The 11,346-nt window shown below is 41.2% G+C and overlaps 1 protein-coding gene across 1 annotated transcript in view; it reads left to right on the forward strand.

The window, feature by feature from the left end:
* Positions 1 to 8,955: 8,955 nt before the first annotated feature.
* LOC139747004 (uncharacterized) overlaps positions 8,956 to 11,346 on the forward strand; it is a 46,430-nt gene continuing 44,039 nt past the window's right edge. Inside the window, exon 1 of the mRNA XM_071658720.1 lies at positions 8,956 to 8,993. Within this exon, the coding sequence (XP_071514821.1) occupies positions 8,962 to 8,993 (32 nt within the window). The 5' untranslated portion in view covers positions 8,956 to 8,961. The remainder of the gene's footprint in view (positions 8,994 to 11,346) is intronic.

Consider the following 11,346-nt stretch of genomic DNA (forward strand, 5'->3'; position numbering starts at 1 on the left):
TATTTCTCACATACATTCTTCAAAGCAAACACCTGATCCACACATCCGCTACCACTTTTGAAACCACACTACACTTCCCTAATCTGATGCTCTGCACATGCCTTCACCCTCTCAATCAATACTCTCCCATGTAATTTCCCAGGAATACTCAACAAACTTATACATCTGTAATTTGAACACACCTTTATCCCCTTTGCCACTGTACAATGGCACTATGCATGCATTCCGCCAATCCCTCAGGCACCTCACCGTGAGGTCATACATACATGAAATATCATCACCAACCACACCAACACAGTCACGTCCTTTTTTAATAAATCACACTGCAATACCATCCAAACCCGCCGATTTGACGGCTTTCATCTTCCGCAAAGCTTTTACTACCTCTTCTCTGTTTACCAAATTATTCTCCCTAACCCCCTCACTTCGCACACCACCTCGACCAAAACACCCTATATCTGCCACTCTATCATCAAACACATTCAGCAAACCTTCAAAATACTCACTTCATCTCCTTTTCACATCACCACTACTGTTATTACCTCCCCATTAGCCCCTTCACTGATTTTCCCATTTGTTTTCTTGTCTTACGCACTTTATCTACCTACTTCCAAAACATCTTTTTATTCTCCCTTAAAATTAATGATACTCTCTCATCCCAACACTCATTTGCCTTCTTTTTCACCTCTTGCACCTTTCTCTTAACCTCCTGCCTCTTTCCTTTATACATCTCCCACTCATTTGCACGATTTCTCTGCAAAAATCGTCCAAACACCTCTTTCTTCTCTTTCATTAATGATCTTACTTCTTCATCCCACCACTCACTACCATTTCTAATCTGTCCAACTCCCACGCTTCTCATGCCACAAGCATCTTTTGCGCAAGCCATCACTGCTTCCCTGAATACATCCAATTCCTCCTCCACTCCCCTTACGTCCTTTGTTCTCACCTTTTTCCATTCTGCACTTACTCCATCCTGGTACTTCCTCACACAAGTCTCCTTCCCAAGCTCACTTACTCTCATCATTCTCTTCACCCCAACATTCTCTCTTCTTTTCGAAAAACCTCTACAAATCTTTACCTTTGCCTCCACAAGAAAATAATCAAACATCCCTCCAGTTGCACGTCAGCACATTAACATCCAAAAGTCTCTCTTTCACGCGCCTATCATTTAACACGTATTCCAATAACTCTTTCTGGCCATCTCTCTTACGTACATACCTATACTGATGTATATCTCTCTTTAAACCAGGTATTCCCAATCACCAGTCCTTTTTCAGTGCACAAATCTACAAGCTCTTCACCATTTCCATTTACAACACTGAACACACCATGTACACCAATCATTCCCTCAGCTACCGCATTACTCACCTTTGCATTCATATCACCCATCACTATAACCCGGTCTCGTGCATCAAAACTGCTAACACACTCACTCATCTGCTCCCTAAACACTTGCCTCTCATGATCTTTCTTCTCAAGCCCAGGTGCATATGCACTAATAATCACCCATCTCTCTCCATCCATTTTCAGTTTTACCCTTATCGATCTAAAATTTACTTTCTTACACTCTATCACATACTCTCACAACTCCTGTTTCAGGAGTAGTGCTTCTCCTTCCTTTGCTCTTGTCCTCTCACCAACCCTGAATTTACTCCCAAGACATTCCCAAACCACTCTTCCCCTTTACCCTTGAACTTCGTTCCACTCAGAGCAAAAACATCCAGGTTCCTTTTCTCAAACATACTACCTATCTCTCCTTTTTCCTCACCTTCGTTACATCCACACACATTTAGACACACCAGTCTGCGCCTTCAAGGAGGATGAGCACTCCCCGCGTGACTCCTTCATCTGTTTCCCCTTTTAGAAAGTTAAAATACAAGGAGGGGAGGGTTTCTATCCCCCCGCTCCCGTCCCCTTTGGTAGCCTTATACGACACGCGGGGAATCCCCTATCCCCAGGGAAATATACATATTTATATATATTATCGGGATAGGGGTGAAAGAAGACTAGAAGGCGACTAGAAGGGGACGGAAGCAGGGGGGCAGAAATCCTCCCCTCCTTGTATTTTTAACTTTCTAAAAAATGGGAAACAGAAGGAGTCACGCGGGGAGTGCTCATCCTCCTCGTAGACTCAGGTTGGGGTGCCTAAATGTGTGTGGATGTAACCAAGATGTGAAAAAAGGAGAGATAGGTAGTATGTTTGAGGAAAGGAACCTGGATGTTTTGGCTCTGAGTGAAACGAAGCTCAAGGGAAAAGGGGGAAGAGTGTTTTGGAAATGTCTTGGGAGTAAAGTCAGGGGTTAGTGAGAGGACAAGAGCAAGGGAAGGAGTAGCACTACTCCTGAATCAGGAGTTGTGGGAGTATGTGATAGAATGTAAGAAAGTAAATTCTCGATTAATATGGGTAAAACTGAAAGTTGATGGAGAGAGATGTGTGATTATTGGTGCATATGCACCTGGGCATGAGAAGAAAGATCATGAGAGGCAAGTGTTTTGGGAGCAGCTGAATGAGTGTGTTAGTGGTTTTGATGCACGCGACCGGGTTATAGTGATGGGTGAATTGAATGCAAAGGTGAGTAATGTGGCAGTTGAGGGAATAATTGGTACACATGGGGTGTTCAGTGTTGTAAATGGAAATGGTGAAGAGCTTGTAGATTTATGTGCAGAAAAAGGACTGGTGATTGGGAATACCTGGTTTATAAAGCGAGATATACATAAGTATACGTATGTAAGTAGGAGAGATGGCCAGAGAGCGTTATTGGATTACCTGTTAATTGACAGGCGCGCGAAAGAGAGACTTTTGGATGTAAATGTGCTGAGAGGTGCAACTGGAGGGACGTCTGATCATTATCTTGTGGAGGCTAAGGTGAAGATTTGTATGGGTTTTCAGAAGAGTGAATGTTGGGGTGAAGAGGGTGGTGAGAGTAAGTGACCTTGGGAGGGAGACTTGTGTGAGGAAGTACCAGGAGAGACTGAGCACAAAATGGAAAAAGGTGAGAACAATGGAAGTAAGGGGAGTGGGGGAGGAATGGGATGTATTTAGGGAATCAGTGATGGATTGCGCAAAACATGCTTGTGGCATGAGAAGAGTGGGAGGTGGGTTGATTAGAAAGGGTAGTGAGTGGTAGGATGAAGAAGTAAGATTATTAGTGAAAGAGAAGAGAGAGGCATTTGGACGATTTTTGCAGGGAAAAAATGCAATTGAGTGGGAGATGTATAAAAGAAAGAGACAGGAGGTCAAGAGAAAGGTGCAAGAGGTGAAAAAGAGGGCAAATGAGAGTTGGGGTGAGAGAGTATCATTAAATTTTAGGGAGAATAAAAAGATGTTCTGGAAGGAGGTAAATAAAGTGCGTAAGACAAGGGAGCAAATGGGAACTTCAGTAAAGGGCGCTAATGGGGAGGTGATAACAAGTAGTGGTGATGAGAAAAGGAGACGGAGTGAGTATTTTGAAGGTTTGTTGAATGTGTTTGATGATAGAGTGGCAGATATAGGGTGTCTTGGTCGAGGTGGTGTGCAAAATGAGAGGGTTGAGGAAAATGATTTGGTAAACAGAGAAGAGGTAGTAAAAGCTTTGCGGAAGATGAAAGCCGGCAAGGCAGCAGGTTTGGATGGTATTGCAGTGGAATTTATTAAAAAAGGGGGTGACTGTATTATTGACTGGTTGGTAAGGTTATTTATTGTATGTATGACTCATGGTGAGGTGCCTGAGGATTGGCGGAATACCTGCATAGTGCCATTGCACAAAGGCAAAGGGTACAAAAGTGAGTGTTCAAATTACAGAGGTATAGGTTTGTTGAGTATTCCTGGGAAATTATATGGGAGGGTATTGATTGAGAGGGTGAAGGCATGTACAGAGCATCAGATTGGGGAAGAGCAGTGTGGTTTCAGAAGTGGTAGAGGAAGTGTGCATCAGGTGTTTGCTTTGAAGAACGTATGAGAGAAATACTGAGAAAAGGAAATGGATTTGTTTGTAGCATTTATGGATCTGGAAAAGGCATATGATAGAGTTGGTAGAGATGCTCTGTGGAAGGCATTAAGAATATATGGTGTGGAAGGCAAGTTTTTAGAAGCAGTGAAAAGTTTTTATCGAGGATGTAAGGCATGTGTACGTGTAGGAAGAGAGGAAAGTGATTGGTTCTCAGTGAATGTAGGTTTGCGGCAGGGGTGTGTGATGTCTCCATGGTTGTTTAATTTGTTTATGGATGGGGTTGTTAGGGAGGTGAATGCAAGAGTTTTGGAAAGAGGGGCAAGTATGCAGTCTGTTGTGGATGAGAGAGCGTGAGAAGTGAGTCAGTTGTTCGCTGATGATAGAGCGCTGGTGGCTGATTCATGTGAGAAACTGCAGAAGCTGGTGACTGAGTTTGGTAAAGTGTGTGAGAGAAGAAAGTTGAGAGTAAATGTGAATAAGAGCAAGGTTATTAGGTACAGTAGGGTTGAGGTTTAAGTCAACTGGGAGGTAAGTTTGAATGGAGAAAAACTGGAGGAAGTGAAGTGTTTTAGATATCTGGACGTGGATGTGGCAGCGGATGGAACCATGGAAGCGGAAGTGAATCATAGGGTGGGGGAGGGGGCTAAAATTCTGGGAGCCTCGAAGAGAGTTTGGAACTCGAGAATATTATCTCGTAAAGCAAAAATGGGTATGTTTGAAAGAACAGTGGTTCCAACAATGTTGTATGGTTGCGAGGCGTGGGCTATGGATAGAGTTGTGCGGAGGAGGGTGGATGTGCTGGAAATGAGATGTTTGAGGACAATATGTGGTGTGAGGTGGTTTGATCGAGTAAGTAAGGGTAAGAGAGATGTGTGGTATTTAAAAGACTGTGGTTGAGAGAGCAGAAGAGGATGTTTCGAAATGGTTTGGTCACATGGAGAGAATAAGTTAGGAAAGATTGACAAAGAGGATATATGTGTCAGAGGTGGAGGGAACGAGGAGAAGTGGGAGACCAAATTGGAGGTGGAAAGATGGAGTGAAAAAGATTTTGAGTGATCGGGGCCTGAACATGCAGGAGGGTGAAAGGCGTGTAAGGAATAGAGTGAATTGGAACGATGTGGTATACCGGGGGCGACGTGCTGTCAATGGATTGAGCCTGGGCATGTGAAGCGTCTGGGGTAAACCATGGAAAGTTCTGTGGGGCCTGGATGTGGAAAGGGAGCTGTGGTTTCGGTGCATTATTACATGACAGCTAGAGACTGAGTTTGAACGAATGGGGCCTTTGTTGTTTTCCTAGCACTACCTCGCACACATGAGTGGGGAGGGGGTTGTTATTACATGTGTAGCGAGGTGGCGATGGAAATGAATAAAGGCAGACAGTATGAATTATGTACACATGTATATATGTATATGTCTATGTGTGTATATACGTGTAAACGTTGAGATGTATAGGTATGTATATTGCGTGTGTGGACGTGTATGTATATAGATGTGTATGTGGGTGGGTTGGGCCATCCTTTCGTCTATTTCCTTGCGCTGCCACGGTAACGCGGGAGACAGCGAGAAAGCAAAATAAATAATATATATATATATATATATATATATATATATATATATATATATATATATATATATATATATATATTATTCTTGGGGATAGGGGAGAAAGAATACTTCCCACGTATTCCCTGCGTGTCGTAGAAGGCGTCTAAAAGGGGAGGGAGCGGGTGGCTTGAAATCCTCCCCTCTCGTTTTTTTTTTTCAATTTTCCAAAAGAAGGAACAGAGAAGGGGGGCAGGTGAGGATATTCCCTCAAAGTCCCAGTCCTCTGTTCCTAACGCTACCTCGCTAATGCGGGAAATGGCGAATAGTACGAAAAAAAAAACAAAAAACGAGAAGTGGGAGACCAAGTTGGAGGTGAAAAGATGGAGTGAAAAAGATTTTGAGTGATCGGGGCCTAAACATGCAGGAGGGTGAAAGGCGGGCAAGGAATAGAGTGAATTGGATCGATGTGGTATACCGGGGTTGACGTGCTGTCAGTGGATTGAATCAGGGCATGTGAAGCGTCTGGGGTAAACCATGGAAAGCTGTGTGGGGCCTGGATGTGGAAAGGGAGCTGTGGTTTCGGGCATTATTGCATGACAGCTAGAGACTGAGTGTGAACGAATGAGGCCTTTGTTGTCTTTTCCTAGCGCTACCCCGCATCCATGAGGGGGGAGGGGTAGACAGTGTGAATTGTGTGCATGGGTATATATGTATGTGTCTGTGTGTGTATATATATGTGTACATTGAGATGTATAGGTATGTATATTTGCGTGTGTGGAAGTGTGTGTATATACATGTGTATGGGGGTGGGTTGGGCCATTTCTTTCGTCTGTTTCCTTGCGCTACCTCGCAAACGCGGGAGAGAGCGGCAAAAAAAAAAAAAAAAAATATATATATATATTTCAGAAGTGGTTTCAGAAGTGGTAGAGGATGTGTAGATCAGGTGTTTGCTTTGAAGAATGTATGTGAGAAATACTTAGAAAAGCAAATGGATTTGTATGTAGCATTTATGGATCTGGAGAAGGCATATGATAGAGTTGATAGAGATGCTCTGTGGAAGGTATTAAGAATATATGGTGTGGGAGGCAAGTTGTTAGAAGCAGTGAAAAGTTTTTATCGAGGATGTAAGGCATGTGTACGTGTAGGAAGAGAGGAAAGTGATTGGTTCTCAGTGAATGTAGGTTTGCGGCAGGGGTGTGTGATGTCTCCATGGTTGTTTAATTTGTTTATGGATGGGGTTGTTAGGGAGGTAAATGCAAGAGTTTTGGAAAGAGGGGCAAGTATGAAGTCTGTTGGGGATGAGAGAGCTTGGGAAGTGAGTCAGTTGTTGTTCGCTGATGATACAGCGCTGGTGGCTGATTCATGTGAGAAACTGCAGAAGCTGGTGACTGAGTTTGGTAAAGTGTGTGGAAGAAGAAAGTTAAGAGTAAATGTGAATAAGAGCAAGGTTATTAGGTACAGTAGGGTTGAGGGTCAAGTCAATTGGGAGGTGAGTTTGAATGGAGAAAAACTGGAGGAAGTGAAGTGTTTTAGATATCTGGGAGTGGATCTGGCAGCGGATGGAACCATGGAAGCGGAAGTGGATCATAGGGTGGGGGAGGGGGCGAAAATTCTGGGGGCCTTGAAGAATGTGTGGAAGTCGAGAACATTATCTCGGAAAGCAAAAATGGGTATGTTTGAAGGAATAGTGGTTCCAACAATGTTGTATGGTTGCGAGGCGTGGGCTATGGATAGAGTTGTGCGCAGGAGGATGGATGTGCTGGAAATGAGATGTTTGAGGACAATGTGTGGTGTGAGGTGGTTTGATCGAGTGAGTAACGTAAGGGTAAGAGAAATGTGTGGAAATAAAAAGAGCGTGGTTGAGAGAGCAGAGGAGGGTGTTTTGAAGTGGTTTGGGCACATGGAGAGAATGAGTGAGGAAAGATTGACCAAGAGGATATATGTGTCGGAGGTGGAGGGAACGAGGAGAAGAGGGAGACCAAATTGGAGGTGGAAAGATGGAGTGAAAAAGATTTTGTGTGATCGGGGCCTGAACATGCAGGAGGGTGAAAGGAGGGCAAGGAATAGAGTGAATTGGAGCGATGTGGTATACCGGGGTTAACGTGCTGGCAGTGGATTGAATCAGGGCATGTGAAGCGTCTGGGGAAAACCATGGAAGGCTGTGTAGGTATGTATATTTGCGTGTGTGGACGTATGTATATACATGGGTAGGGGGGGGGGGTTGGGCCATTTCTTTCGTCTGTTTCCTTGCGCTACCTCGCAAACGCGGGAGACAGCGACAAAGTATAAAAAAAAAAAAAAAAAATATATATATATATATATATATATATATATATATATATATATATATATATATATATATATATATATATATATATGCCTTATGGTGTTACCGGACTCCGCCTTCTTGAGGCTACACCGAGGATGAAAAAGTTACACTTCTCACCACAAAGGAATCTGTATTTCCCTGCTACTGGAAGTAGCGCAGCCTTAGGCTGTAGGAGCCTTTGAAAAGGTCCTGGGTAACACTAAGACTTTCCATATAATTAGTCCTTTGGTAATTATAAATAAATATATGGCTTCATTTGATGAGTCTGAGTAGCCTCTAGCTCTTATCCATGATGGGCAGAAATTGCTTACGAAAAGTTTTAAGTAAACTACAATCTCATAAGTATTAACTGAAGAAGAACACCCATCTTTGATCGCAATTCCCAATGGTGTGAAGTGAGGTTATGCGAGGTGAATGCTCCCGTTTCACGTAATTTGTTAATTTTGTCTTACGCGACTACAGAAGGAGTCTTGAGAACAAAACGAACGTATGTTAATTCAGACCAATACAACAAAATAAAAGGAATTCGAAAATGCAGTAAATAGGGTTAATTAAAAATTCATTTCTCGCAGACTTTAATCCAGCAGTTCACTGTCTTGTCATAGATAATGTGATGTACATCTTCATTACTGTGAGATAGTTACAGTACAATCATAACACGCATAGGTAAAAAAAGGACCCTTATTTCTTAATATCTTCATTCTCGGTTGTAGGCTTACTGCAATAAATAAATATCTTTATAATCACAGTACCTACACAATACTGTTGCGTTCGTAATGTCCGCTGTTTTCCGAAATCTGACTTGAGACCTAGAACGCTGTTTATAAGTCAATGGAGACAATTAGTGTTTCAAAAATATGTTATGAATGAAGATAAGGTATATATTTCCCATGATTGTACCTCCTCGGAACCCACTCCATGGAGAGCGCCATGCTGGATATTGGCCAGACTAATCGATATCTTTGTTTACGTTTGTTATCATTATGATTAAAAAATGGTTATGCATTTTTTAGAAAAGGGTACCAAAACGCACTTTGATTTATTTGAACACGTTATATGTGAATAAATGTGTAATATTGTCGGAGGGAGGAAAGATACTTTAGGCATTGCATTCTTTTCGCTTATTTTTGGCATGTCCATTCACTTGAAACCAACATGGCAGGTCTCTATGATGATCAGTATCCCCGGTAAGGTTGAATATTATTGTATAGAATATGTGAGTATGGTGTTTATTCCCCCCAGAACGTGGTTCGTTTTACTCGCCAGTCTCAAAGTTATCCAAAGCTTCATCCTGTAGATGAGGTTCCATTGTAATGAGTGGAAATGTCGAGTGTGGAGAATGGTGTGGTGCTGGCGCGGAGAGATGCATTCCCCTTCGTCGGGTAGTTTGACATCTACAGCCACTTATCTAACGGTGAATCTGATTCCTTGGCTACGACACAGTGCGTCAAGGGTTGTCAGGTGGTCGGGAAATTGAGTTAGGATACAACTCGTTTTTACCATGACAGAAATGTAAGGTCGGTGGGTTCGAATTTGTATATTGTTACTTCCAGATTGTCCACTAGATTGCCCGAGTTTTGTCATTGTGATATTTAACTCGTTGAACTTTCCCCCAGTCTGCTGCTACGTGATTACAATCTGGCATCCACACTTATTTATGGTAGCTCATAATTGGTATCTGGAATTATATTAACTTTTGCAAATTTTTGCTTGCTGGTGCATTTCGAGTTTATGCTTCTGAGTAAATGCAGAAATGCGAGGATTTAAATAGACTAGTGATAAGCCGCGGGAAGTAAGGTAGTGTGACAGGTGATGGACAGTACTCTTGATTTAGTCACACATTTAGTGAGTTAAAGCATATAAACAAGACACAGATCAGTATGCAGATTATGTTTTCTTGCAGTTAAACTTTAGTGTCAGTGACAAGTTGACAGTCATTCTGATAAGAAGAGGAATAACTGCTGTAGGATGATTGTTGTCTCTGGTACATTAAGGATACTTTAGAAAATAGTATAATTTAATTGAGGTATGAAAAATATACTTGTAGAAGTCAGGGAATGCATGTTCTCATTAGTAAAGATGAAGTTAAGGAAATTGTATAGTTTAAGGGCAACGCAGAAATTATTGATGGATTAGATGAGCCGTAACACTGGATTGCTTACAGTAATTATCAGTTTAGCTCCATTTTAGAGTGGATTTTATTTACTTTGTAGTGTTTTGTATTTCTCGTAAGCTGTTAGAGCAAAGAAGGGCGAAGGGTGATTTTGAGCATGATTTATTTTCCTTGCTGTTAAATAAGATAATGTTTATGGGGTTTAACTGATGTAGATGAAGATGATGAAATGTAAGAAATCAACAGAACCTGCTAAGGTCTTTCATATCTTATGGCAACTGAGATTTATCATATTTGTTATTTTAGTTGAAGTGTTACATGCATTTTCATGCCTGAGTTTTGCATCAGCTGCCCATAAACTTAAGTGTGACAGACTGAGCAGCTGCTTGGGTAAAAGTCTCTTCATTACAGTTAACCACAGGAAATGATTATGTATGGTTTAAATCATTTGTTCAGGTATGAATAAAGAAATAATTGTAGAATAACATATCTTGTTTTGCTTGGTATTAAATAAGACACAGTAGCATATTAGAGAAACCGTGGTGTTGATTGATGGTGAAAGTAGGTATTACACTTGTTAGAAATTAACCGAACCCATGAAGAGCTCTTTTAACCTCCCAGTCACTCAGAATTTATCTTAACCTTCAGTATTCTAGTTGAAATATACCACTTACACTTAAGAAAATGGCTTTCCAACTTTGTGTACCAACTTTGTGTAGGATGTCAACAAACGGCTGACACATAATGCATGCCCCAGCAGCTGATTATATAATTCTAGATACATTTCATGCCCCAGCAGCTGATTATATAATTCTGATACATTTCTACTATCATTTTGGTTTGGTAAAATTAGGTGATTGTTTTATAGATGAATACTTTGAGTTAATTGTCAACTTTTACATTGGCAAACACCACATTTTCAGCATTGTCCATAAGCCATAGTGCCTTATTATTGTAAAGTAAAACATGATGTTTTAAATTATGCTCTGCAGCTATTATTATTGTCTCTAAACACTACACTAACATTGCAGAACACAGTTATTCAGTATTCAGTGCTAATAGTGATGTATTTGTATTCTAGATGGTTACCTCTGTTGTTATACAAGCATTTACAAGACCTTTTTACCATCATTTGCATCTGTATTTTCCTCAGTTTTCAGAGCACCACTATTGCTTTATTTTGAAGAAACATGTAATGCTTCTACTTATACTCCACCACTCTTAATTCTATGAACGAAAGTATTTCACCATTCAACAACATACTGATATATTCAGAGCTATTAGTGAGGCAGAGATCAACTCATAGATTACCCTTATTACCATTATGAGAAGTGATTCAGGGGTAGGCTGATGAAATATAATGACGTCGTCTAGTCTTGCCTTAAGAATTAAGTTATATTAGGTAGGGCTGTTAAGTTCAGGGAAAA

The sequence above is a fragment of the Panulirus ornatus genome, chromosome 67 (genome assembly GCF_036320965.1).
Source record: "Panulirus ornatus isolate Po-2019 chromosome 67, ASM3632096v1, whole genome shotgun sequence".
NCBI classification, from domain to species: domain Eukaryota; kingdom Metazoa; phylum Arthropoda; class Malacostraca; order Decapoda; family Palinuridae; genus Panulirus; species Panulirus ornatus.